The sequence below is a fragment of the Xiphophorus hellerii genome, chromosome 1 (assembly GCF_003331165.1).
Source record: "Xiphophorus hellerii strain 12219 chromosome 1, Xiphophorus_hellerii-4.1, whole genome shotgun sequence".
In the NCBI taxonomy this organism is placed as follows: Eukaryota; Metazoa; Chordata; class Actinopteri; order Cyprinodontiformes; family Poeciliidae; genus Xiphophorus; species Xiphophorus hellerii.
Window position 1 is genome coordinate 7,121,399 of NC_045672.1, and position 27,717 is coordinate 7,149,115.

At 43.5% G+C, this 27,717-nt stretch overlaps 1 protein-coding gene and 2 long non-coding RNA genes across 5 annotated transcripts; 1 reads left to right on the forward strand and 2 right to left on the reverse strand.

Annotated features, from left to right (window-relative positions):
- Positions 1–1,142: 1,142 nt before the first annotated feature.
- LOC116724310 (sodium-coupled neutral amino acid transporter 3-like) lies at positions 1,143–26,774 on the reverse strand. 3 transcript variants are annotated; one of them, XM_032569924.1, is made up of 17 exons: positions 26,604–26,774; positions 23,738–23,822; positions 23,574–23,643; positions 22,361–22,510; positions 22,075–22,190; positions 21,231–21,304; positions 21,044–21,136; positions 20,857–20,938; positions 7,287–7,369; positions 6,718–6,776; positions 6,095–6,211; positions 5,839–5,918; positions 5,436–5,536; positions 4,541–4,665; positions 2,826–2,970; positions 1,934–2,037; positions 1,143–1,840 (listed from the first exon to the last, which is right to left on the reverse strand). In XM_032569924.1, the coding sequence occupies exons 5-17, from the start codon at positions 22,164–22,166 to the stop codon at positions 1,736–1,738; spliced, it is 1,260 nt and encodes a 419-aa protein (XP_032425815.1). In that variant the 5' UTR covers positions 22,167–22,190; positions 22,361–22,510; positions 23,574–23,643; positions 23,738–23,822; positions 26,604–26,774; the 3' UTR covers positions 1,143–1,735. The 3 variants fall into 3 exon arrangements, with proteins under 3 accessions (XP_032425815.1, XP_032425824.1, XP_032425806.1); XM_032569933.1 differs by lacking the exon at positions 22,361–22,510 and having other exon boundaries at positions 21,235–21,304; XM_032569915.1 differs by lacking the exon at positions 22,361–22,510 and having other exon boundaries at positions 26,604–26,773.
- Positions 7,992–8,982, reverse strand: LOC116724324 (uncharacterized). The gene is made up of 2 exons (XR_004340141.1): positions 8,545–8,982; positions 7,992–8,210 (listed from the first exon to the last, which is right to left on the reverse strand). It is a non-coding gene; the product is annotated as an uncharacterized LOC116724324 (long non-coding RNA).
- LOC116724330 (uncharacterized) lies at positions 14,327–18,956 on the forward strand. The gene is made up of 3 exons (XR_004340142.1): positions 14,327–14,367; positions 14,520–14,579; positions 18,925–18,956. It is a non-coding gene; the product is annotated as an uncharacterized LOC116724330 (long non-coding RNA).
- Positions 26,775–27,717: the final 943 nt, after the last annotated feature.

The window sequence follows — 27,717 nt, forward strand, 5'->3', positions numbered from 1 at the left end:
TGGGAGAATTACGCTCTCTAACCTTTTGAATCGACGATTAATAAGAGAGAAACGGGAAAGGAGCTTAAGAAACGTTGTTGGCATGCCAACCTCTTCTGCCAAGGTTCTCTCCTCCAGGCCAGACAAACTTCAGAGGAACCCCTGATTTGGTGTTCAAGACTGCTGGAGGAAGGAAGACAACAGTAGGACATTACAATGTCTACCAAACTTTCTGGGAGCCTGTCAATTGATCTGCAAATACCAGAGGGTGGCCATAAACAAAACAAAACAATCCATCTCATGAGTTTCCAGATTTGGGCTACAAGGGAAACCTCATCGACTCCAAATTAATAAAACAATTCCCCTGCCATGTCCCGCCCATGCATCTGCTGTTGACTGTAATCCTTTACCCATCTTTACACCCAAAACCCAAAGATCCATCTTTAATCACTTCAGAAACTCGTCACCAGCTTGCCTTCTTGGTCTTTCCCTCTTCCCAGTCTACCTTGATCTTATGCTAACCCTGATTGGTTCACCATAACCCACACCTGAAATAGGAGAACAAGGTGGAGTCTACTGCCAGTTTCCATCCTGTTTCATGTTTCTCTGATTAAAACTGCGCTTTCATTGGCTCAATTCGCAGCCGCAATCTGTAAGCTCCAAGCGAGCACACATTCTCAAATATCTTCACGATCATCCTCTGGGTTCATCCAACCACTGCCTCTTTCCCCCTACATCTGGCCAGTTTATTCACTCTGTTATTTATGTGGACTACTGTGGCCAGCTGTCAAACTACTGTACTTAGGTTTCAACCTTATTTTCTCTGAATGATTTTTGCACCAGAAAGTTGAAAGTGGACATGACAGCAATAGGCTTAATTTGATCAACAGCTTTAAGCTTCTGCTCATTTATTATTGGTTGAACAATAGCTGTGGCTCTAGAGCAAATACCATATATTGCAATTAGATTTTTGCATCTGGGTGCGTGACTTTGTCACTTTGATTCAAGGACTCAATCTGCCTCTGGTGATACTCAGACCAACAGTATGTAGACTCTTTGGTGCATAAAGTGACATAATGCAGGTTGTAAGCATACGTTAGTTAGACAAGTATTCTTTTATACATTTTATTTAAGAATATTCACAAACCAACCAAATGAACACATTCACAGTTCTTTAAGGGTTTTTAATTTTTGGCTCATAGACAGTTTTCTTGTAGTGTTTTATGTCTTTTTCTACAGAATTACAAAACAAAAACATTGAGTTCTTCACAGGTTGATGAGAGCAAATGCATTGACCTAAGATCGCCCTTTTCTCAGATTACTTTAAGGTCCGCCAAGTTTTAAGCACCATCTCGGATTGATTTCACAATCATTCTGTAAATAAGCTCATTTTCGTCATGAAACGTCATCAGAAAAAAAAAAAAAAAGAAGATCGCTCCCCGTTTTTTGTCGTAGAGTTTTACTTTTAAACCGTTGCTAATAAAACGCCACGTTTAGCCTCAGGAAAAGCGCTGAGCTTTCTGTGGTTGAGGGTCTGTCGGAAATCATGAATGCTGCGAGTTAAACACATGCAGCGAACATTATCCCAGCATCAGGGTTGAAATGTCCTGCTTGTCACAGTGGAGGAACAGCCAGTCCTAGCCAGAATAATGTCAGTCTCACAGACGTTTTCATCTTTAGATGAAAAATTAGTTTTCTTTCAGAGTCCTGGAAGGGGGGGACACAGCAACAGGTTAAAGGTCAGGGAGGGAACGTGTTAATGGCCGCCGAGACTTCGCTTTTCTCCGCTTATCCAATCAAGTACGATGAAGGTCAGACTCATGATCATGAAGATCAAACCCAAAGTGGTGAAACAAGCAGCCTGAAAAACAGCAGATAACCATCAACATCAATGTTTTACTGACTGTCATTCTGAGCAAGTCCTCTGCTCAAGACTTGGGTCAGAGAGATGTACCTGGATCTTTGGCCTGGATCTCATGGGCTCCTGGTTTTTGGGAATGATTCGAATGTAGAAGATCCCAGGAAGGATGAAGATCAGGGTGGGAGCAGTGGTCGCCCCTGCACAAGAGGATTAGACACAACAATTCATCTAACTGCCACAAGAAACCTTTTAGGAGCTTAGCTTAATAGATAGCTAATTATAAAACCACAACCCAACTGTTTAATCTGTTTTAGCTTAATCCTAAGAGAGTATTCACATCAGCCCTACGTAGTCCAATTTAATAAAACTCCACTTTGTTTGCCTAAAACATTTGTTGGTTTGGGGAAGTGAATGTGCAATCTACAATGTTGCATAGACCCATAGAAAAAAAAAAAAGGAGTAAGTTAAATTCTAGACAAAACAAGAAAAAAAAAAAAGGAAATTTCCGAGTTTGTAAAGTTGAAAATTTTCGACTTTTAGAACTCTGAAATTTCCTTATTTTTTCTTGAAAATTTTCAAAGATTAATCTCAAAATTTCTGAGTTTATTGGAAATTTACTCTTCCTTTTTTCTATCTACACTGGCCCTAATATGCTATTGTAGCCATCAAACTGATGGTGTAAAAAAAAAGCAACTCTGCTCCCCCTACAAACCGGTTCGGTTCAAGTGAACTCTGGTATGCATATGTGAACGCCAAGCGGACCAGAGGCTGCTCCAAAAGCAGGAATCAAGCTGCTTTTGCACGGCATTCTGGGTAAATACCACTAAGTACAACCAAAACAAACGTGTGAGTCTAGTGGTTGTAGGAGAAATGGCTCATGGTCTTTTGCCAGATATTGCCAGATGTTTCTATGATGTTGCAGCTGGGCTATTCTGGAGAAGCAAAAGCATTAGTCTTTGTTCTGCTTACAGCTCCATTATCTCACCTGTAATCCCAAAAATGTCTCGAATGTTGGGAACAAAGATGACCAGCAGGTTCACGGCGAACAGCAGGCACACAGCGATGGCGATGTGACGTAACCAGCGGAAGGGTTTTTCTGGGAACAGCAGCTGCAGGAGCGCACGACGAATCTGACACAGATATGATTATCAGGAGGCTTCACAGGCATTGGTATCAAACATGAAACTCTTTTGCTAGAGATAGTAATCAAGCTAATTTTTGTTTATGTTCTGTATTATCAGGCACGTGCAGAGGGGGGTGAGTCTCTGCCAATTTTGTCTTTGATGCTTCAAAGTGCCCTTTTTTGAGTTTTTTTTTTTTTATCTGTGCGTCAGGAGGCCTGCTTGTGCTGCTCAACGGTAATATTTATCTAAAAATAACAATCTAGCAAAATAAACAAGTATGGTTTCACTCAATCTATTAATGACTGAACGGATTCTCACCGCCTCTGCCTCCATGTTGTTAAAACATCAGGCCCATGGTAAGTATAACGGGGGGCGAAACTGCGCCCTCGCTCAAATTATGGGGAGGAATATATTTTTTTCCCCAACATACACTTGTTTGTGAATAAAAACGTAGGTCTGACATTGAAGTTAGAAAAACTGTTTCTATTTATATTTTCGTAATTGTTCTCGCAAAAACGGGAAAAAATCCTCCTCTCCTCTAAACACAGAAATGTTTCCGCTGCAGAGAAAACTTCTGACTTTAACTTCATCATTCTGCCCCAGTGCTGGACTAAATGCCCAGTGCTGGACTAAATGCCCCAGTGCTGGACTAAATGCCCAGTTCGCTACAGGCAGCCTCAGTCAGTCCCACTGCTGTGGGTCAGAACCAGATAGCTTGATATAAAAAAACGGTAGAGGACTGTCACCGTGACGCAGCTCAAAAAGGGTACTAGGGGCATCAAGGATAAAAGGGCCCCCTTAACCCCCCCACCCCTCTGCACGTGCCTGAGGGGAGGACTCAGGCCCAACAATCAAACTATCAAGATGGTTCTTTGCACGTTTACAAAGTAAACTTCCTAATTAAATCCTAAATGTACATGTGCTGAAACCATTAAATAAAATGTAACAGCATTGTCATTATCAGTAAATGACTGCTACAGTTTTAGATCTGTGTTAAAATTTAAACCATTATAGAAGGGGGCCTACCAGCAGCTATTGAGTTTTCCTAGCCTGGATATCTCTCATTCTTACAATTATAGATCTTTCAGAGGTGCTAACAACAAAAAATTATGAAGAGTTATCCCTGCTGAGCTTTTTTGGTCTTTAAAGCAGTGTGCAGCCAAGTTGCTATGGAGTTTAAACAGAAGTAGTAGGGCTTATTTAGTAAAATAGCAGCCATTTTGTTTATTTCATAACTTCATAACCAGCGACCTTCTCTTTCTCCTATGATATGTTTAACAGCTACAGTCTCAGGTCAACACAGACCTTCAGGACTATCAGCAGCAGAAACAGCAACATTATACCTGTCAGGAAAAACACAGACTATATTTGCTTTGCTTTGACCCCACATGATGTCAATGATACAGTATGATCCAATTAAATATTAGATTACTGATTAATATGTTGCTATGTTGTTGTACGGTGTTTTAAGATCAATGTGCCCCTTTTTAACTTTGACCCCCTGTCCCCCCCGCCCCTGTCTCTGCACAGCCCTGTGTATTATCAACCTTTTTCCTGTGTCCCAATAGATTCTTACCGGAAACAAGACAACGGGTACAGTGAGTGTGACGGCCACCAGCACGGCCAGTCGCACACACAGGATCAGCGTGTCCAGAGGATCCACCATGCTGTAGGTGTGGAGGAGCTCAGCTTCCGTGCCTCCTGTGGAATCAGACACAGAGTTCAGGACATTCACTCCACAGGCAATAAATCTGTCAAATAAGACACATTTAGTGTTAGCTTGCAACACGGGTTTGTGGACTTATGAGAAGTTGGTGTAATACTTGCTATAAATGTCAGTCAGAGCAGGATCACTTTGGAGAAGGAAGGATTCTCATAGAGGTCAAATAGGTCATTTAAAATCACCCAAATGTTAAGCCCACCTGGTAGTTTGAGTGAATATGTTTTTGAATTTCACACCTTATCATTTCTTAATGGAGTGTCCATTTTCAGTTTTGATTTCAGGTTTTAATTCAAAGTTACCAATTTTCCAGTTGAACAGCGCTCACACTGCTGCACCTGAAATTTCAGCTGACCCAACAGGCTCAATCCCCCCACACACATATACAGACAACGGATGGACATTTAAAAATATACAGAACAATCATTATAAATTTGTGATCCATTTGCAGGGCACAATCAGAACTGTATACAATGAAAATGTCGGAGTTATTCCTCTCAACTATGTTTGCTCAGGCTGAGAGATCTCTGCACAGTCAATGATTTGCTGCAATAATATAAATTTCTTTTACAACTTAGCACCATAAAGTGATTTAGTCCATATCAAGACAGAATGTGTATATGTCTATTTTAAATTTTTCCAATTGAACCTACATTTTTGTACGCTTATAATTGACATTTCTCTCAATTTAAATGCACAGAACGTAAATGAATTGTTTTGTTTCTATTAAACTAAACTGAGAAGTGCTCACCGTAGAAGGTCAGGTAGCCAAATATAGCCGTGAAGAAATACATGATGAACATCCCGAAGATGGAAACATTTCCAATGGTCTGCATTCTTCTCTTGGTTGGACTTATGGGAAAAATATGAGAGAAGTTTCTTAATTAAACAAAGGTATAGTTGAAGAAACATGCCAGAAGTGCCACGGTCCTGAAAAATGGCAATATGACAGAATTCAATGTCTTCCTCTGATTCAGCAGGTTAACACGCCTTCAATTTAGTAGATTATAGTTCAATTTGCTTTCTAGAATCTCATATCTTCATCAGTCAATTCAAGGGTACCATTGCAGAATCAAGAATGTATCTTCATAAATCAAAAAAGCACGCTATATTAAATTATTGGTATGGTTTACCATCTGTTTTGTACGTCTTACTTGCTCAGCTCTGTGTAGACAGGAAGCACTTCAGGGTGACATACAAACGCAAATGCCAGGATGGGGATGGTATACGCTGTCTAGAAACCAAGTGAAAGATTAATGGGCAAAACTCGAAGAAGGTGTAACATGAGGCACTCACATGTAGCTTCAGTCTGCATGTGCTCAGGCTCTGAGCTCTAAACACCACAGCTCACCACAGTCCCAATGAACATGCAAGTGAGTTTCCTTCCCATCCAGCAGGACGAAGCCTCACCTCGTGGTTGACGGTGAAGTATTTGGCCACGCAGGTGTCGTCAGAGACGGGTGCGGTCGCAGAGAAGTTACCGAATGTCTCCAGCGGGCAAGGAATGTTAAACTTCTTGTAGATGACCTGAGGTGACAACGGTATGCAATCCCGTTAAGGAAACGATATTTCTGGAAACGTAACATTCTCTGGATGATTGTTAAAGTTTGTAGAAACTTGTGCAGAGGCTCTTCGTGGAGCTTGTTTTTCTTTAAAAATGCCATTCTAAAAGGGTTGCTGTTGACCTTCTAAATGGATTTTAATAACTAGCCCAAAGTTAAATGTAAAATAAACGCCAGGTTTGTTTCATTGCATTTCATCTTGAATAGCATGGCTATCAATCTATCTTTGGTAGTCGGCCAGGTTTCGACATAGTTTGAGCTGTTTGGACTCAGGTCTCTGTTGAAAAGTATCCTCATGTGGGGGAAAAACACACTTTCTTAAGGACAGTCAGGAAAGTGAAGATTAGGATATAAATTCATATCTGTATCTTCACATATTTATTTGCTTGTTGGTGAATTGAAACTTAAGCTGTGGTGCATTTGGATTTTCCTGACATAAAACCCACAGAGTTCGGCACTGTGACAGCTCACCGCAGAGAGGAAGAAGACCATGCAGGAAAGAGAGAAGCCACTTGTATAGCCGAGATATCCTGCATAGGGGCAGAAAGCAACACACAGATGAAAAATATATCCACAGATATACAAAAATACATTTGGCAGTTAACATTTACAGTAAAGACAGACTAATTCTGAGTTCTTTTTGAAGACTAGAAATAACCTGTTTCATATATGTGAGGTTCAAATGAAAACTTTGTTGCTTTGATATTAGCTTTGGGGTTTGGGGCTCAGCCTACAGATAAAACTGGACAGACTGGCAAGAACATGGAAATGCTCTTCAGTTTGTCTTTTTCAAAAGTTTTCTGGTTGTGTTTAGTTTTCTGTATCAGCAGACTTAACAATAATTGGGCCAAGTAACTGACTTTCCTCCTGATTTTCAAACCCTGACAAATAATATCCAATGATGTATTATTACAAAAAGGGTTTGTCTTGCTTCATAGAAATATATTGGGGGAGACTGCCCTAATGTTTTGGGCAACATCAACCTTTGAAACATTTTAAGAAACTGCTAACCATGAGAATGCTAAGGGACAGAGACTTACCCAAATGTTTCATTGTGGCCAGTGGGAAGATGACGCAGATGGTGACAATAATGATCAGGTAGTTTCCATTCATAAACCAGTTCCTAAGGCCAGAACACAGAAGGCCACATAAAACACAATGCATAAAACAAATAAAAGTTATTTATTCTTTCCAGATAAAAAAAAACAAAACATCCAGTTTTGACGGCTTTGATACTTTTAGAAACATTAAGACACAAACATGATGATCTTCTGTTTTTCCTGGACGTCGATTCAGCTATTTAGCAGACCCCTATCTTTTATCCATATTAATAAAAGTTGTGATTAATTACATTTTCTTTTGCTCCTATTTCCTTGTGTTGTTTTTCACCAGAGAAGTGGATTCGGGTCATTTGACGTGAAATTGAGTCAGACAACTTTCATGAATAAATATCACAAAGAGACTTAAGACTCGACTTGAACTTTCACATCAATGAGTCATGACTTTAACTGGACTTGAACCATTTTACATGAAAAAACGTGATATTTTTTTCCAAATAGAAAGTGTGTTACAATTTCTAAATGCCTTCGCAGCATCCAACCCACTGCTCAACCTTAGCATGAGCGATAACTCTGCTAGCTGGTTTAGACTTGATAGCAGTTCGCAGCTGCTACCAAGCTAGAAGCGTAGTGACCGTTTCTAGGCAACCGTGACAGCAGCATGCGTTCGGTGGCGTTCTGCTTAGGTCCCGCCACACAATTTAGTTGACCTTAATATTGCCTGCGTTTTATTTTCGTCATTATTGTTACACTTGGTGTTGGTATGTGCGTTGATAGGCGTTCCTATCGGACATCTGTAGAAATACGGAACAAATCTTATCCCATATCAGTTCAATACTGGACGCAACATTTACCAGCCAAATAAGGGACGATTCCGTATTTTGCGGGACGAATGGCAATTTTCAGCTGTAAATTTACCGCTGCTATTGCTTGGTTGTCCATCAGCCGGTCACTATTTACTCCACCAAATTTAAAAGGCCAATGACAGACGATATTGTTACATCACTCAGCTGACAGAATGCAGGCCCTCTTCCTCCAGGTATAAGTTTCATTTGCATCTCACAATGCTTCTTCGCTAACATAATAAACATTTGTAGGTCATTTTGTGGTGAGTCCTGTCCTGCTTCTCCATCTGGATTGGCGCAGATCTTGTGCGAAATTCTGTTACCCTGTGGAAATCTGTGCCCCCTGCGTCGGGAGCGCGCATTGCAGCCAGAATGGCGGATCTGACCATTTTCACTGCGCTTCTGATCGATTTCTCGGTAAAACAACTCATATAATCATGTCAAGGTTGTAACATTCAGTTTAATCGGCAGCTGTTGTTTTAAAAAGAAGCAATAACAAAATTGTAAAATAAATAAATAAACGAGGTCTTCTTACGCCGTTTTGTGTTGTTATTTTAAACGCCAAGAGAATCGGTCTTTTTCCAACTTTTGTCACTTAAGTCTGACAAAAGTTGACTTAAGTGACATTTCTAGTATACTACATGCTATCACACATAATATTTTTTGAGAATTTGGAAACAGTTGCTCTTTATTTCCCAAAGTTATGGGGGGAGGATAGAAATATAGAGATATATCTAATCATCAGCTGGGTCAACCAGCCCGCCCGTTTCCCCTTTTCTGTTTTTGGGCACAATGTTTCCTTTTGACCGTTGGTCCTCGCACCCTGCTGTGCCAGTCCATTGTCCTCAAGAGCCGCCGTCTCCCAAGTGCGGATTTCAGTCTTGGTGATATATTACCAGCTGAACTGTCTCCAATAGCCAAATGCTAAGCCGAGCTGCATTCAGCCATAAAGTTTGTTTTTATTCAAACTTGAGCAGTTTTCTGGTGTTTCTGCTGAGGTAGTGACATCAGTTTGTGACATCATGCACATTGACGTCACAAAGAGTGACTCTCCTTGTTGAGCTAGGCTGCGTCAAAACGTCATAACCATTGCAGAAGAGAGAGAGAAGCAAGTAGAAGGATTGTCTCCTAACAAGTTTGAGCAATATTTGGATTTGTCTAGACACAAAGAATCAAAAATGAGTAACAGCAACAAGGCATCGTCTTCTGATTCTTGCAATGACAACATCCAACTTGCTAGAGAGACACAGAAGCTACGTGACATCTTGAAAGATATCAGCATGATGTCAGCTGAGAGACAGTCGCTGATAAAAGCAAAGGAGGACCTGATGATGCAAGCGAGAAACATTCAAAAAGCTGCACATGACATACACAAGCTGCTTCAGGAGAAAGACAGTGAATTTAAAAAACTGTCTGATCAAAATAAAACTTTAAAGGAGGATAACATTACATTGAAGCAGATAAACACTGCCTTGGACCAGAAAATCACCACGCTGGACCAGAAAATCAACTCCATGGAGCAGAAAAACACCACGCTGAAGCACAAATACACCACACTGAAGCACAAATACACCACATTGGAGCAGGACAAAAACACGTTGGAGCAGAAAAACACAGTCTTGGGTCAGAAATACAGCTCACTGAAGAAGATAAAAGCTGCCTTGGGTCAGAAAAACACAACCCTGGAGCAGAAAAGCACAGTCTTGGACCAGAAAATCACCACCCTGGAGCAGGAAAACATCGCCCTGGAGGAGAAAAGTAACGTACTGGCGAAAGAAAAGGCTGCCTTGGAGCAGAGAAACAGCATCCTGCAGCAGAAAATCACCACCGTGGAACAGGAAAATGCCGCCATGGAACAGGATTTCACCGTCCTGGCACAGGATTACACCGCCATGGAGGAGCAATGTAACACCTTAGTACACGAAAACACCACTCTGCAGCAGAGAATCCCCTTTTTGGAGGTGATAAATCGCGACCTGGACCGGAGAAACCAAAACTTGCAACGGGACAACATCATTTTTGAGATGGAGAACAACGACCTGCAGCAGCACATCGACAACTTGAATCAGAGAAGAAGGGCCCTGGAGCGTGAAAAAACCAAGGTGTTGCTGTCAGCGACTTCTCTGGAGGTGAAACGCATTGTCCTGGAGAAGACGAACACAGACTTGGAGGAAGAAAAAAATAAACTGACAAAGGAAAACACCACCCTGGAGCAAAAATATGCTGCCTTGGAGGAGGAAAAAAGAGCCTTAGAGCAGAAAAACACCGCCTTTGAGGAGGAAAACACCAACCTGCATCTTGAAGTGGACCAGCTCAACAAAAGGCTGAGGGACAGAGTGGAACAGCAGAACCAGCAGCCATCTGAAGAGGAAACCCACGAAAGCAACCAGTCGGTTTCAGACCAGCCACAGATTCGGCCGTCTGTATTCAGACGTGTGATCAATAGACGTCTGAATATGTTCCAAAGAGGCACTTTCAGGCAATGGCTTGAAAGATGGCACTTCTAAATAAAGAAGTGTCATGAGGGCTCCAAGCTTCATGTTTGATCATCGGTGGCAGAAAAGCTTGAGGACAACAGGACTGCAGTGTCAGGGGAGCTTGACACTTGGGGCAGTTTGCGGAACAGCTCAATGCTTGAAAGTTGTTGGCAGGAGAGGCAGGGTTTCATAGAGAGGCCCGTTGGTCTCTGGGCTGACCTCCAGGGCTTCCTAGCGAGTATCGTCGGTCTCCTGGACTGCCTCCAGGGCTTCCTAGCGAGTCCCATTGGTCTCCTGGCTGACCTTCAGGGCTTCCTATTGAGTCCCGTCGGTCTCCTGGCTGACCTCCAGGGCTTCCTAGCGAATCCCGTCGGTCTCCTGGCTGACCTCCAGGGCTTCCTAGCGAATCCCGTCGGTCTCCTGGCTGACCTCCAGGGCTTCCTAGCGAGTATCGTCGGTCTCCTGGACTGCCTCCAGGGCTTCCTAGCGAGTCCCGTTGGTCTCCTGGACTGACCTTCAGGGCTTCATAGTGAGTCCTGTTGGTCTCCTGGCTGACTTTCAGGGCTTCCTAGCGAGTCCTGTTGGTCTCTGGGCTGACCTCCAGGGCTTCCTAGTGAGTCCCGTTGGTCTCCTGGACTGCCTACAGGGCTTCCTAGCGAGTCCCGTCAGTCTCCTGGCTGACCTCCACGGCTTCATCGCGAGTCCCGTTGGTCTCCTGGCTGACCTTCAGGGCTTCATAGTAAGTCCCGTTGGTCTCCTGGCTGACCTTCAGGGCTTCCTGGCGAGTCCTGTCGGTCTCCGGGCTGACCTTCAAGGCTTCCTAGCGAGTCCCGTTGGCCTCCGGGCTGACCTCCAGGGCTTCCTAGCGAGTCCCGTTGGTCTCCTGGCTGACCTTCAGGGCTTCCTAGTGAGTCCCGTTGGTCTCCTGGCTGACATTCAGGGCTTCGTGGCGAGTCCCGTTGGTCTCCTGGCTGACATTCAGGGCTTCGTGGCGAGTCCCGTTGGTCTCCTGGCTGACCTTCAGGGCTTCCTGGCGAGTCCCGTCGGTCTCCTGGACTGCCTCCAGGGCTTCATAGCGAGTCCTGTAGGTCTCCTGGCTGACCTTCAGGGCTTCCTAGCGAGTCCCGTTGGTCTCCTGGCTGACCTTCAGGGCTTCCTAGCGAGTCCCGTTGGTCTCCTGGCTGACCTTCAGGGCTTCGTGGCGAGTCCTGTTGGTCTCCTGGCTGACCTTCAGGGCTTCCTGGCGAGTCCCGTCGGTCTCCTGGACTGCCTCCAGGGCTTCATAGCGAGTCCTGTAGGTCTCCTGGCTGACCTTCAGGGCTTCCTAGCGAGTCCCGTTGGTCTCCGGGCTGACCTCCAGGGCTTCCTAGCGAGTCCCGTCGGTCTCCTGGACTGCCTCCAGGGCTTCATAGCGAGTCCCTTTGGTCTCCTGTCCAATCTCGAGGGCTTCGTAGTGAGTCCTGACGTTCTCGTGGCCTGCCTCCAGGGCTTCGTAGCCAGTCCTGTTGGTCTCCTGTCCAATCTCCAGGACTTCGTAGTGAGTCCTGTCAGTTTCGCGGTCTGCCTCCAGCGCTTCGTAGCGAGTCTTGTTGGTCTCCTGTCCAATCTCCAGGGTTTCGTAGTGAGTCCTGTCGGTCTCCAGGTTTGCCTCCAGGGCTTCATAGCGACAAGGCTCAGGAGGTCAACCAGGATGGGACACTTCCCCAAAGTTCCCGCTCTGCCTCCAGCATCCACCAAGGTACTTGCTCCGCTGCCAGCGTCCCCCAAGGTTCCCGCTCTGCCTCCAGCGTCCACCAAGGTACTTGCTCCGCCGCCAGCGTCCCCAAAGGTTCCCGCTCTGCCTCCAGCGTCCACCAAGGTACTTGCTCCGCCGCCAGCGTCCCCCAAGGTTCCCGCTCTGCCTCCAGCGTCCACCAAGGTACTTGCTCCGCCGCCAGCGTCCCCAAAGGTTCCCGCTCTGCCTCCAGCGTCCACCAAGGTACTTGCTCCGCCGCCAGCGTCCCCCAAGGTTCCCGCTCTGCCTCCAGCGTCCACCAAGGTACTTGCTCCACTGCCAACGACCCCTAAGGTTCCCGTTCTGCCTCCTGCGTCCCCCAAGGTTCCCGCTCTGCTCTTGTTGGCAGGAGAGGCAGGGTTTCATAGCGAGGCCCGTTGGTCTCTGGGCTGACCTCCAGGGCTTCCTAGCGAGTATCGTCGGTCTCCTGGACTGCCTCCAGGGCTTTCTAGCGCGTCCCGTTGGTCTCCTGGCTGACCTTCAGGGCTTCCTAGTGAGTCCCGTCGGTCTCCTGGACTGACCTTTAGGGCTTCATAGTGAGTCCCGTCGGTCTCCTGGCTGACTTTCAGTGCTTCCTAGCGAGTCCCGTTGGTCTCCTGGCTGACCTTCAGGGCTTCATAGCGAGTCATGTTGGTCTCCTGGCTGATCTCCAGGGCTTTCTAGCGAGTCCCGTCGGTCTCCTGGCTGACCTTCAGGGCTTCCTGGCGAGTCCCGTCGGTCTCCTGGACTGCCTCCAGGGCTTCATAGTGAGTACTGTTGGTCTCCTGGCTGACCTTCAGGGCTTCATAGCGAGTCCTGTTGGTCTCCTGGCTGACCTTCAGGGCTTCATAGCGAGTCCCGTTGGTCTCCGGGCTGACCTCCAGGGCTTCCGAGCGAGTCCCGTTGGTCTCCGGGCTGACCTCCAGGGCTTCCTAGCAAGTCCCGTCGGTCTCCTGGACTGCCTCCAGGGCTTCATAGCAAGTCCTGTAGGTCTCCTGGCTGACATTCAGGGCTTCGTGGCGAGTCCCGTTGGTCTCCTGGCTGACCTTCAGGGCTTCCTAGTGAGTCCCGTAGGTCTCCTGGACTGCCTCCAGGGCTTCATAGCTAGTCCTGTTGGTCTCCTGGCTGACCTTCAGGGCTTCATAGCTAGTCCTGTTGGTCTCCTGGCTGACCTTCAGGGTTTCCTAGCGAGTCCCGTTGGTCTCCGGGCTGACCTCGAGGGCTTCCTAGCGAGTCCCGTTGGCCTCCGGGCTGACCTCCCGGGCTTCATAGCGAGTCCCGTTGGTCTCCAGGCTGACCTTCAGGGCTTCCTAGTGAGTCCCGTTGGTCTCCTGGCTGACATTCAGGGCTTCGTGGCGAGTCCCGTTGGTGTCCTGGCTGACCTTCAGGGCTTCCTAGCGAGTCCCGTCGGTCTCCTGGACTGCCTCCAGGGCTTCATAGCGAGTCCTGTAGGTCTCCTGGCTGACCTTCAGGGCTTCCTAGCGAGTCCCGTTGGTCTCCGGGCTGACCTCCAGGGCTTCCTAGCGAGTCCCGTTGGCCTCCGGGCTGACCTCCAGGGCTTCATAGCGAGTGCCGTTGGTCTCCTGGCTGACCTTCAGGGCTTCCTAGTGAGTCCCGTTGGTCTCCGGGCTGACCTCCAGGGCTTCCTAGCGAGTCCCCTTGGTGTCCTGGCTGACCTTCAGGGCTTCATAGCGAGTCCCGTTGGTCTCCTGTCCAATCTCCAGGGCTTTGTAGTGAGTCCTGACGTTCTCGTGGCCTGCCTCCAGGTCCTTGTAGCGAATACTGTTGGTCTCCTGTCCAATCTCCAGGGCTTCGTGGTGAGTTCTGACGGTCTCTCTTCCTGCCTCCAGGGCTTCGTAGCGAGTCCTGTTGGTCTCCTGTCCAATCTCCAGGGTTTCTTAGTGAGTCCTGTTGGTCTCCCGGTCTGCTTCCAGGGCTTCATAACGACAAGACTCAGGAGGTCAACCCGGATGGGACACTTCCCCAAGGTTCCCGCTCTGCCTCCAGCGTCCACCAAGGTACTTGCTCCGCTGCCAGCGTCCCCCAAGGTTCCCGCTCTGCCTCCAGCATCCCCCAAGGTTCCTGCTCTGCCACCAGCGTCCACCAAGGTACTTGCTCCGCTGCCAGCGTCCCCCCCAAGGTTCCCGCTCTGCCTCCAGCGTCCACCAAGGTACTTGCTCCGCTGCCAGTGTCCCCCAAGGTTTCTACTCTGCCGCTGGCATCCTCCTAGGTTTCTGCTCCGCTGCCGGTGTCCTCCAAGACTTCTGTTCCGCCAGTATCCTCCTCAGAGTCTTTTGGTATTCCTTAGTTGTTTCCATTTAATTTTGCCTTGTTTTCTACATCTGTTCTTCATTGTTCTTAATTATGTTTATTTCTTGTTTCTACACTGTTAAAAGTCATGCCCTCGATTAGTTACCATAACGTTTTTCTATAAGTTACTTCCAATTAACGTAATAAGTTATGTAATTTCAATTTAATTTCCTGAGTTACTGGCATTTCAACTCGAGGATGTGAGTCAGTTCAGTAAAACATAAATTTAAATGTGTGACAATCCGAGTTTTAAAATGGTAACCGGATCTTATAAAAACTGATCATCACTGGCAATATTAATGCGAGATACAAATAGTGCAGGAAATTCGCTCTTTATCTGATAAGGGACTAAATATGATGTAAGATTTAGTCAGACTTTATAAAGTTCTCCATCCCAGTTAGAATTGCATATTAAATGAAGAAGAGGAACACCACCTGACTAGATTAAGGACGTCGAAAGCAAAGTCGCGGATGAATACCAATTTTTCCAAGACCTCAGTCCCAAAGGCGTTCAAATTCGGCGGGACATTTTTTCGAAATGCGAAGCGAGCTGGAGTTATAGTAGTAAGGTAAGCTTCATTTGTCATTTTTTTTGATAACACCATCCATTTTTAGAATATGTTAAGAGCTAAAAGTTCGTGTCTCTGTTACATGTTTAAACACAGGACATAAAACAACAGCTTGCTAATTGTCGAGGGCAGGAGTTAGTTAATGCAGATGAGCCTAGCTAAACGCAGTATGCTACTCGGTAGCGCTTATAGAACTTTTCTTAAGAGAAAATACAAGCAGCTACCACGATTTTTGTATTGTACACTTCCTCAGAAACACATATGTGGCGCTTGGTCAAAGTTTTGCATCGACGTGCTGACTGCAGGGAATTAGCGGCTTCGGGAAAGGCTGTGCGTCAGTAATTAGTCGTGTTTATTGTCAGTAATTAGCCGTGTCCTTTGTTTCATGTGTTGTGCGCACGTGTGTCCCTTTTCTGGTTGACGGTGACAAATGCAATTTCCCTGTTAAAGAAATTATATATATACTTGCATATATATGGGTATATACTTATATACATTTACGCTCTTGGTTTAAAAAATGGCTGGTCAGCCCTTATCTGTTTTTCATAGCCAATATGATACAAATTGGTTTAATAAGAGGCACTGCCATACTGTTTTAGACAACTTATGAAAACTTTAAAGATGTCTATGTTGATGATGGAATATAAAAAAAATATCTCTCTTAGGTGGGTATAGGTTAACAATGTTAACATATAATTTTAATGTTAACAAATTGACCAAATACATAACTTTTAGTAGTAATTTAGGCATAAAAACACTCATAATACATAGTATGACAGTGCTGTAAAATTTTAGTTTACTACAGTCAATTAGATCTTTGAATTTCAAAGATTTGCCTTGCCCCACACTGCTGTTACTGATTATCTTAAATGTTAAAATACTTTTTTGTTCTGTTTTTCATAGATTTATTTTATTAAGTTCATTGTTATATTGAGTAACAAGTTGTTAAGTTAATTGATAAGATAAAATAAATATTTTATTTCTTTTACTGTCAAAGTGCAGCATCCATTTAGTCAGTGATGATTCCTTTAAATCATAGGTGTCAAACTCTGGCCCACGGGCCAAAGTTGGTCCACACTGTAATTATATTTGGCCCGCGAGGCAATTTCAAATTAATATTAGAGCCGGCCTGCCGGTACTATGCATTGGCAACGCTTTGACGCCGCATTCACTGCTTATACTACAAATCCTATAATGCTCTGCTGTTTTTTTGGCGCATCAATCAGGACAGAGGCAGACACGCATCCTCCTCTGTGGCAGTAGCACTTATGGTAGCGGACATGGATGTATTAGGAAGGTGGTGATCCATCTTCTTGCGCACTCCTTCGGTTGAAAGCCCCGGCGCATCCCGCATCCCCGTGCCTCTCCCCCAAACCACACTGCGACCTCAAACTACAGCTGTCACTGTGTTACCCTACCAAAAAATGGCAAAAAGAAAGACAGAAAATATAACTTTTCTAGACAGGTGGGAGACAGAATATCTGTTTACATATATATGTATGTGAGCAACTTTTCTCCTTAATGAAGATGACGAAAACGTCTCACAGGAGATGTCTGACTGACGAACACCTTTGTTCGATAATGAAGGTTTCCTCAGCTCAAACCCTGAGCCCCGACATTGATGAACTGGCATCCAAAAAAAGATGCCAGATATCTGACTTGGCTGCATCAGAGTAGATCAGTGTGTCGCAAAATGAGCAATAAATACGTTTTCTACGCACATTTTCTTGTTACTCCAAGGCCTGAATGGTTTATTCATAGTTTATTTAATGATTTATTCATAGTTGTTATGTTATTTTATTTTCAAATTTATTAGTCTGTGTACGAAGCTAATTTTGACATTTACCTGAGAAAGGAGACATTAAATTTTTATTTAAATTTTATTTAATATGCCATTTATATGTTTTATTATTATTTTTAGCAACTCAATTTTGCACGCCTGCGCTTTTAAGTTATATAAGCTTTGCTTGTTCAATATTTATTGTTAAATCAAAACTTGTTTGGGTCTATATTAAAAGATTGATTTGTTCAACCTTGGCCCGCGGCTTTGTACAATTTAAAATTTTGGCGCACTGTGTATTTGAGTTTGACACCCCTGCTTTAAATTGTTTTAAAACCTTGTGTTATCATTAACCCAATATTTTGTCTCGTCTCTCCTGGAGACAAACATGCAGGTGAAGCGCAAGATAATGGAGGCTGAAATGCAGAAGAAAGACCCAAAACATCCGCTGCTTGAGGATTTGATGGTTGCTATATTTTCTCAGCGTAGGAAAGACATTGTAGGAGATCAACCACACATCACAGAGCTCATCTCCCGATGGCCTGCTCTGTTCCACGAGAGACAGGTAATCGCACAACTGAATTAGTTCCACCAAGAGATTTAGTGATTTAATACTGAGTTAACAGTGTCCTGACAAGTTTTATATTCTATCACCTCAGATTAGGGCAGAATTTACAAGAATCGTCATCACAGACCTTCTGGAATCTTTTCTTGACGGACTTGATGGCCTGGTTCTGAGACTGCTGGAGGTCTACAGAGCAGCAACCAAATCTGGAAAGAAGCAGCCACTCAAAGACATTTTGGACTGCCTTGCAAAAGATGTGAGCAGAACTGAAGATGGCTAGAAACAAGGCATAATTTGTTATTTTTGTTAAAAGATATTCATCTTACTGCATGTCTCATCTCTTGCAGGAAGCTGAAAAGCACCACCTAAACACCGCCTTTGAGGAGGAAAACACCAACCTGCATCCTGAAGTGGATCAGCTGAACAAAAGGCTGAGGGACAGAGTGGAACAGCAGAACCAGTAGCCATCTGAAGAGGAAAGCCACGAAAGCAGCCAGTCGGTTTCAGACCAGCCACAGATTCGGCCGTCTGTATTCAGACGTGTGATCAATACACTTCTGAATATGTACCATAGAGGCACTCTAAGGCACTGGCTTGAAAGATGGCACTTCTAAATAAAGAAGTGTCATGAGGGCTCCAAGCTTCATGCTTGATTATCGGTGGCAGAAAAGCTTGAGGACAACAGGACTGCAGTGTCAGGGGAGCTTGACACTTGGGGCCGTTAGCGGGAGAGCTTAACGCTTGAAAGTTGTTGGCAGGAGAGGTAGGGCTTCATAGCGAGGCCCGTTGGTCTCCTGGCTGACCTTCAGGGCTTCCTAGCGAGTACCGTTGGTCTCCTGGCTGACCTCCGGGGCTTCCTAGCGAGTCCCGTTGGTATCCTGGCGGAACATCAGGGCTTCATAGCGAGTCCCGTCGGTCTCCTGGACTGCCTCCAGGGCTTCCTAGCGAGTCCCGTCGGTCTCCTGGCTGACCTCCAGGGCTTCATAGCAAGGCTCGTTGGTCTCCTGGACTGCCTCCAGGGCTTCCTAGCGAGTCCCGTTGTATCCTGGCTGAACATCAGGGCTTCATATCGAGTCCTCTTGGTCTCCTGGCTGAACATCAGGGCTTCCTAGCGAGTCCTCTTGGTCTCCGGGCTGACCTCCAGGGCTTCCTAGCGAGTCCCGTCGGTCTGGACTGCCTCCAGGGCTTCATAGCGAGTCCTGTTGGTCTCCTGTCCAATCTCCAGGGTTTCGTAGTAAGTTCTGTCGGTCTCCCTTCCTGCCTCCAGGGCTTCATAGCGACAAGGCTCAGGAGGTCAGCCAGGATGGGACACATCCCCAAGGTTCCCGCTCTGCCTCCAGCGTCCACCAAGGTCTCTACTCTGCCGCCGGCATCCTCCTAGGTTTCTGCTCCGCCGCCGGTGTCCTCCAAGGCTGCTGTTCCGCCTTCATCCTCCTCAGATTCTTTTGGTGTTCTTCAGTTGTTTCCATTTAATTCTGCCGTGTTTTCTACATCTTTTCTTCATTGGTGATTCTAATTATGTGTATTTCTTGTTTCTACACTGTTAAAAGTCATGCCCTCGATTAGTTATAACGTTTTTCTATAAGTTACTTCCAATTAACATAATGAGAAGGAGAAGGGCTGCTGCTCTGCTTGGTTTGCCACGCTATATATCTGGCGAAGATCCATCAACTGTCATCAGGATGTGTGATGTAAGACTAACAAACGTTATTACAAAAACTGTTTACATATTTACCCATTCCTCTTTCTTGCTATCATTTCTTTAAAATCTTTTTGTAGCATTTATGTTTGCAAAAACTTATTTTTAGTCCTTGTTAAGAGACAATAAGTTATTAAGATTAAAGTCAACTTAATGTCTTAACAAGGACTAAAAATAAGTTTTTGCAAACACAAATGCTACAAAAAGATTTGTGTCCTGCAAGAGATGAGACATGCAGTAAGATGAATATCTTTTGACAAATTATGCCTTGTTTTCTAGCCATCTTCAGTTCTGCTCACATCTTTTGCAAGGCAGTCCAAAATGTCTTTGAGTGGCTGCTTCTTTCCAGATTTGGTTGCTGCTCTGTAGACCTCCAGCAGTCTCAGAACCAGGCCATCAAGCCCGTCAAGAAAAGATTCCGGAAGGTCTGTGATGACGATTCTTGTAAATTCGGTGGCCCCAATCCTCTTCCGTAGGGAACGGATTATATCAGGTGGCTAAAATATTTGGTTCCCCTCCTTTAACTTTGGCAAATAATTTCAGGCAGCTGAAATATCCACTCTCCTCTCCTCCCCCCATAACTTTGGGAATTAAAGAGCAACTGTTTCCAAATTCTCAAAAAATATTATGTGTGATAGCATGTAGTATACTAGAAATGTCCTTAATCCAGTCATATTTTACATTAGACCAGGATTTACCAGAAAGTCTACACTCTTATCTTTTCAGGAAGTCTTCATTTTTGTGCCCTGCTATCAACCAGCTTCCATCCTCTTATATCAGCAATGAAAAATTAGAAATACACACTACGTGTTGGAAAACTGTGTTCAAGTCAGACTTAAGTGGCAAAAGTTGGAAAAAGACCGATTCTCTTGGCGTTTAAAATAACAACACAAAACGGCGTAAGAAAACCTCGTTTATTTATTTATTTTACAATTTTGTTATTGCTTCTTTTTAAAACAGCTGCCGATTAAACTGAATGTTACAACCTTGACATGATTATATGAGTTGTTTTACCGAGAAATCGATCAGAAGCGCAGTGAAAATGGTCAGATCCGCCTCTCTGGCTGCAATGCACGCTCCCGACGCAGGGGGCACAGATTTCCACAGGGTAACAGAATTTCGCACAAGACCTCTTTTTAATTGAACTTCTTGTGTTCAATTACATTTCTTCCACATTTGTATTAAGATTTACTGTAGGTAAATAAACACGCTAAGCTTAACACTTCTTCCTCTCACTTTCATGTATAGGAGGCATCAGCTGATGGGTATGGGTAGTGACTGCTAAATGCACAGAAACTAGTTCTCTTAACATTTGTTTTATGTCTCACACAAACTTTGGACCTGGTTAGATTTTAGTGAGTCAGAGGGCTATTGCTGCTAGCTTGCTACCAGCTGGATGCTATAATGTTAGATTGGCAATTACCTTCAAATTGTCAAACTGCCATTAAAAATCTTAGGAGAAGGTGTCTTTTTATTTGTTTACTGTATTTTTCTTGTTTAGATTGATTTTGTGAAGTTAAATATATTTCACAAACTCTTTGGATCAATACTCACTCAGTGATAGATGTTTGTCCAAGAAAGGCTTGAATGACCAGTGGTAACTCAGATTTTACAATGAATAAGTAGCTGGACATGGCTGCAGTTAAAGACAAACATAGTTAACCACGTTGTCATAAGACATAATGTAATGCCATACTTGCCATAGGTGTTGCATCTCTCCATACACTTTCCATGGTCTTACCCCCAATGTTGTGGAGTGTTATGGTGACAGCTGCTAGGATCTTTCCTGGATGTCCAAAAGCTCTCTGGCCTAGCTGCTCATAGGCACGGATCCCTGAAGAGATGAGTATTTAACACTGAGATTCTAAGAACAATTCTATCCGATTCAACTACAAACATAAAGAACTGAAGAGAGAAAGAGCCCTCACCCACCACTCCAGCACTGCGAAGCAGAAGGTGGATGGAATAACAAGATAAACAGGCAATACATGTAAGCAGGATCCTGCAGGAGACAAAAAGTCAAGAATTTGTTCTCTGAACTTTTTAATTCCTTACTTTTGTAACAGGGCTTTACAAAATATAATACATTCAAGCTTAATATTTACATTTTTTTCTGAAAACATGAGCGAAACAGGTTAGCCTGGCCATTGCCTTCCTGTGCAATGCCACTTGAAAAAAGTTCTAGCTTACAGCAGTCTGGGGTTTCTCCCCTTGACTTAAATTCTCTCCAGTAGATTTTTCAGCGGACCAATCAACGAACAGAAGGAGAAGTTGTGAACAATGATGTCAATTTTTTTGTTGTGTTTTTGTTTTTAGAATTGTAGTTTGCCTGTAGTTTCAGGAATGGGAGCGGAGGACGTGAAGGAAACCGTTCAGTCCGTGTTGGCCACGCTTCCAAATATTGAATGAACATGAATAGCTATGTTGTTTGAATTGGCTCTACCCTCTTCGCAGTGGAAGAGACTGTTCTTTTCAGCATAGGCATTTTCTGGTAAGCTTCTTAAATTGTAACTGGCACATTGCATATGTGCCAGTTCCAACCCATTAATCCTTAGTGCCCAAATATTGGTGAGAAGACACAAACTCAATAGAGGAACCTTTAAAGAATAAAATAAAGGGTGGAACAGTAGGCACTTTCTTTCTGTTGGAAAACAGCATGACCTCGTTTATGTCTACTTGTGTGTGGGTGTGTGAGGGAGATATTGAGGGAAACAATATATTAAAGTATTATGTCCTTCCAGGTAATAAAGAGTATATATTTGTGTTACTCACAGAAAAAGGACAATGCCAGTGTTTGACATTGCATAAGCCAGCCCCAAGATGCCACTGCCCATGATGGCATTGCTTAAGTTGAAAATAGACATCCCAAAGGAGGTTTTCCCTTCAAACTGGGAAAGACATAATATTAGAATTTAGTCAATGAATCCAAAATACTGTAGAGTTGTGTTCATCATATACATGTTATTCAGAAAATTCTCAAATTTCAATTATGAATAATTCGTAGATGATGACTCAATGAAAAATATAAAAAGTTCAACAGTCAGAAAACAAAAGTTACCTAAAAGTGAAAGAAACAAAAACAAAATCACAATCCTTCAGCAGATTATTTCCTAAAGGATGATGCATCTCACAGGACCTGCTTGATCCCATCATGTCCATATGGACCAGATTCTCTGGGGAATGTTTGCAGAACCTTGCCGAATCTATGCTACGAAGGATTAAGACAGTTGGTAGAATTAAAATAATTACCTATATAAATACTAATCATTATATTTGAGGACTGTTAGAATCTGTCTGTTTTGTGAGAGATGTCTACAGGAAACTGGGAAGCGGCCTGCTGAGGAGTGAAGAGGAGGGTACCATGAACGAGACATTCCAACAGTGATGGCCTAGAGAAACTGCAAACTGGCACTCTTATGAAATATGCTTTTGAAGATTATATGAATGAGTTGTGTTCATGTGAGTGTGCAGCTGTTTTTGTTGCGCCTCCCTTCAGGGCTGCACACTGTCATGTAACTAGGGTGTTCCTAATTCTAATAAAAGCAGGGCAAGACTCAGTTGAAACTTCAGCACATAGGCCGAAATCTGTAACTGGGTTTCAGCTGTGAAAAACTAAGTTCTGACTCTTGTCTCTTCTTTGTGTCTGTGTTCAGGTAATTTAAACCTAACAACAGTTCTCAAGACGCGTAGTTGATGCTGATTTTGCAGGAGCTCTGGAAAATGGCCATATCTCGTCTTACGCCGCATCTTGCTCGCCAGCACCCACATTTTTAGTATTTCTATTGACATGAAATTAAAAAGGTTTATTGACAACAACCAACATCATTCATAAAATTGAAAATATGTACAATGAAGTGGAATGGTATATGGAATAAATAATAAACGTGGGAAAAGGATGTGCAGAAAGGCATAGAAAGTCAACAAACCACCTGAGTACTTAGAAAGCATACATGCTCCTATGTGCAAGTCAATATCAGCTGGCTGAATATTAACTGATGAACTTTAAAAGGGTTTCTCAATATGGTTGAAGTACTGCCCAGAAGGGTGCAAATGGTAAAATACAAGAGATCTTCACAAATAAAAAATTTACAAATGGCAAGAGTTACACTTGCATCTCTATTTTTCTGAATGGTCCAGCAGGCACCCTCAAAACCATAACGCAGTAGTATAAAAACATTATTTCATCATAAAGCATCTCTTCTCTAAGCTGAGAAGAGATGCAGCTTCTCAGGTTAGAGAAGCTTTTCAATCTTTTCAAAGTTATTACTCACATCTGTGAACTGTGGCCTCTTTAAATCATTGTCTTTGTGCTGCAGGAACTTTTCTTCCTCTGGTGGTATTCTGCAATATAAAGACTTGTTTATCGTATTTGATTTTACACAAATTATAGAGATTAAATGCAAGTCAGTGAATGTGACACACAGCGGATACGTACCCTGCCTCCATTGTCCCGTTGTGGTTAATCCCATTTGCGATCTTCTCCATTTCCATATTTAGAGTAAAGGGTTTGAGTTTAAATTCTGGAACATAGAAAGACAATGAGAGTGAAGATGGTTATTTGTAAAACATCAACGCTAAGAGAGTTTTGATGTCTCCAATTTGAAATGGAAAAAAGTTAATTTCCTGCATGTTTCAGCGATTTCAAAATGGGAAAAAGCCTGAAAAGCAATGGGGTCCTTATTTAAGATTCAAAAACATTATGAACTTTAACAGAAAAATAAGACAGAGCAAGCTGGTGTAATTCTTTCCACCAGAAAGATTATTTACAGTAATTTTAATGTGTAGAGAATCTCAACTTAGCCACCATTTTAGGAGATCTGCAAATATAGAAATCATTTTGATGTTTTTGTTTTGCAATGCATATCTTGCATGAAATGAGTCAGATAATTGACAGAATGAATAAACCAGTTGCTGTATGCCCACTTGGTTTTTATTAGTGTTTATCTTGTTGGTGATGCTAATGAAACTGGACCAAAGAGACTATTAACTTTGAGCCCAGACAGAGGAGATAAGCAATAAGGAGGGTAAATGTTCTGCAAACTGCAGGGAAAGTGACATGTCTGTACAGATAAGAGGCTGGAATGGGGCCAACCCTGGATGGTTCCGACATGGGAATTCTCCTCCATGTTGGCCTCAGTAATGACAGAATGTGTGATTTTGTTTAAACCGACCTCCCATGTCAAAGATGACAAACTGGGGTACTTTAGACCTTGACCATTTATGTTTTAAGCTGTAAAGGCAGGGCTAATTATGAGAATTTGTCTTGGCGGATAAATATTTCTTCCACTATAACAGAAAGACTGGAAAATTAAAACAAATATATATACATATAATTATGTATATATATCACACAGTGTGTGTGATTTGTTAATAAGAATGAACAATTGTCAGCAAAAGTAAAATAAGAGAAATCAGACATTTGAGCCAACATTTTCTTACTCTTTGTGACGCAGGAACACACACCCAACCAACGATCCAACCAGCTTTCAGAGCTTCTTTTCTGTGCTGTCCTGAATCTCTGTTTAAACAGATGCCTGATCATGTGTACTTTTCAGTGACGGATATAATACTGTAGCTGCCCTTGGTAAAAGGTTGAACAAACAAACAAAACCCATGCCTGGGCCTTGGACAAACTTAGCTGCTTTTGTAAAATTATGACCACGTGTTTAATTCAAGGTAGGGGACGATACCACTTAACCTGTCATCACCTGCCACAAAATGCACCAAAGAACCTTGTTTTAAGTTTTCTCCAGATCCATGAAACACATGTAGACTGGACAGCCAGAATCCCCTCTGCAGTCCAGGGTAAACATCTAGCCCACCTTTTCATAGCCAGGATGAAAGCCATGGCCGTTTCTCCAGAGTCTGACATTCAACAGTTAGTTGGACTCTCTTTTCCAACATCCAAGAATAAAGTTTTCCAAGCAGGATAACGACTGTGATCTTTCAATGGCTGAAATACTCTATGGCCCCTGCTTTTTTTTTTTCCAAAAGAAATTTGGACCACAAGCCCTTGTTGAGTCTCCACTCAGCAAGTGTTGTCCAATACTCTTTGCATTGTTAAAGAGGCACCTCAACATGACATCCAAACAATAAATTCAGCATTTTGGGGTGAATCTCATCCACTGTCGTGATGGACTCATCTTCCCCAAAGTTCTCAGATTCTGCCTTTTCTACAGAGGACATGGTGTTTGGATTGAAGTGATCCTCAAAGTGCAGCCCCTTCTACTCCTATCGGGGTCATCATTCGGGGTCAGGAGCAGTGACATGCAGTCAGGGACGGCAGGTGAGGCAGTCCCTCACCTGCAATCCTGATAAGATCCCCAGAACCAACCATACAACCTGGCAACTATCAAAGTACTGCTGCAGTAACTCAGATGACCTGTGCTCTTCTACTGAACTCCTTTGGTTTCATTGCCTCATTTATTTACAGTCTTTAACATTATATCAACTTATTTAGTAATTCCCCTGAAGTCGTTTTTATATACTCCTGAACACCAATTTGTGCCATAGGTTTGCTGAAAACTGCTTCAAGCATTGTTTAAGAGAATCAAAATCACGAGGTAATCCTTTTCCCCATCAAGTAAAATTTTGTAAAATGACCAAAGCCTGAAATAAAATATCTATTTCAAAGTTTGAAAATCTTCTTTGTTGACTCTGCCTTCTATGTCAAACCGAGGAGCAACAGTGAACAAGTTGTTCCTGGGAGAGGCCCAGCCCTCTTTTCCTGACAGGGGCCTTGTGGGTTTACAGCTTATATAAGACAGAGGCTCTGTTTTATGACGGCATGTCTTCAGCAAGCAAAAAACTTGCTATTAAATGTTTACAAATATTGTGACATTATTTGTGTGCTTTTTCCCCATTCCTTCTTTATGATTAATACTTTTCTGTCAACTACACGTTACTAAAAAGATAAGTTCATACAAGTAGAAATGAAAACAAAAATAATCAAACCTTCTGCATAAAGCCAAAATTGACCAATAATGTCTCCCTTTCACTTCTACAATAATAATAACTGTAACAACAATAATTTACTTAAGGTTAAATTTAATGTAAATTGATGACAATGTCATGTGTTCTAAAAATGTTTTCTCTGGTCTGTTTTATAAAGTAAGTAAAGTTAGCGTCAATCAGCTGGATTTAAAAAGAGTTTAAATCAAACACTGTTACCACAGTCAAGTGAAACGCCCAGTGAAACCAGTTTGACCAAGCTGTCAGAGCGTTTCTCCCATGCTCCCTCACTCGTCCTGAGCAGATCTTGTCAAAGCGGCCAACACGTGGCAGCACGTTCAGAGACCTACCTTCAGAAGCAGAACCAGGAGGAGGTCAATTCCACGGTGGCACTTCTTGGAAGGATAGGTGGTGCAGTTTAGGCAGACAGGGTGGAAAAGTTGGGCCGTTTGGAGCCCAGCTGAGAGAGCGGAGAGAGGTTCGGGGGAAAGAGGGAACAAACGTGAGAGTAGACAGAGTAATGGGAGGGCTGCTGGAAATAACGGTTTCAGGTTTCTCCTGATGTCACATTTAGGGACACTCCTCTTCCCTAACAAGAGTAACAGAGAGGAGTCAGCCGTGATGGATTGCTTCATGGGTTTTGCATACCCGTGGTCAGCCAAGAAACACTGGAGCTATTGAATTGTTTCAGTGTTTAACGGCCTCCAAAGCTATTTGCCATTAACATATGGAATCAGAGAAAATATGGAGAGAGGGTGGGAAGAGCGCTCCGGGTTGCGCAACAATCTGGCTGCCACTGGGCAGTTCTGCACCCAAGGCAAACTGGAAAAAGCTCGTGGTTTCAGATCAATATGGAAAAGGTTCCACAGAAAAGTAAATACATGCACAGTCCAAGTGACTGACGTGAGCAGCAGCTGAAAAGAGTTGTTCTGCAACTACAGATGGTTCAACATTCACACGTTCCCACAGCTGCGTTTCCTCAGGAAACGTCTGTCAGACACATGGATCTCTGGAGCTCATTTAATTAACAACCTTGATTGTTCTATAAGAACCAAATTAGTTAGTGTTTGGATCTGATCGACCAATGAGGATATCCTTTATGCTACAGTTATATTCAATCCTTTGTTTACAAGCTTTTTTTGTTGTTTTTAAAGATTGTAACAAGCATGTGAGGATTTGGATTTTGCGTGTGTTTTATCAGTTAATTGAGTCTCTGTGTTGTCACGGCTACCCCTTGATTATTTCCTACTGTCTCTCGTTTCCCCTTGATTAGTCTCTGTGTATTTAACCCCACCTGTGTCACCTGCTCCCTGTCGCATCTTTGTCGCGTGTACTCCCTGTGCTTACCTGCTCCTTGCTCACCTGTTTGCTGGATTTGTGAACTAATCACCATTAAAACCATCACTGTTTCACTTCAACCTGAGTCCTACCTTGTCCATTCTCACCACAATCAGCCACAATTCA

Excerpts from the sequence above, each read along its gene's own strand:
- LOC116724310 (XM_032569915.1), bottom strand. The coding sequence starts at position 23,793 with ATGGAAATGGAGAAGATCGCAAATGGGATTAACCACAACGGGACAATG. Across the intron at positions 20,939-21,043 it reads AACACTCCACAACATTGGGG|CCATGTCCAGCTACTTATTC; the intron begins GTAAGACCATGG and ends CTTTAACTGCAG. Across the intron at positions 5,919-6,094 it reads ACTTCACCGTCAACCACGAG|ACAGCGTATACCATCCCCAT; the intron begins GTGAGGCTTCGT and ends CTTGGTTTCTAG.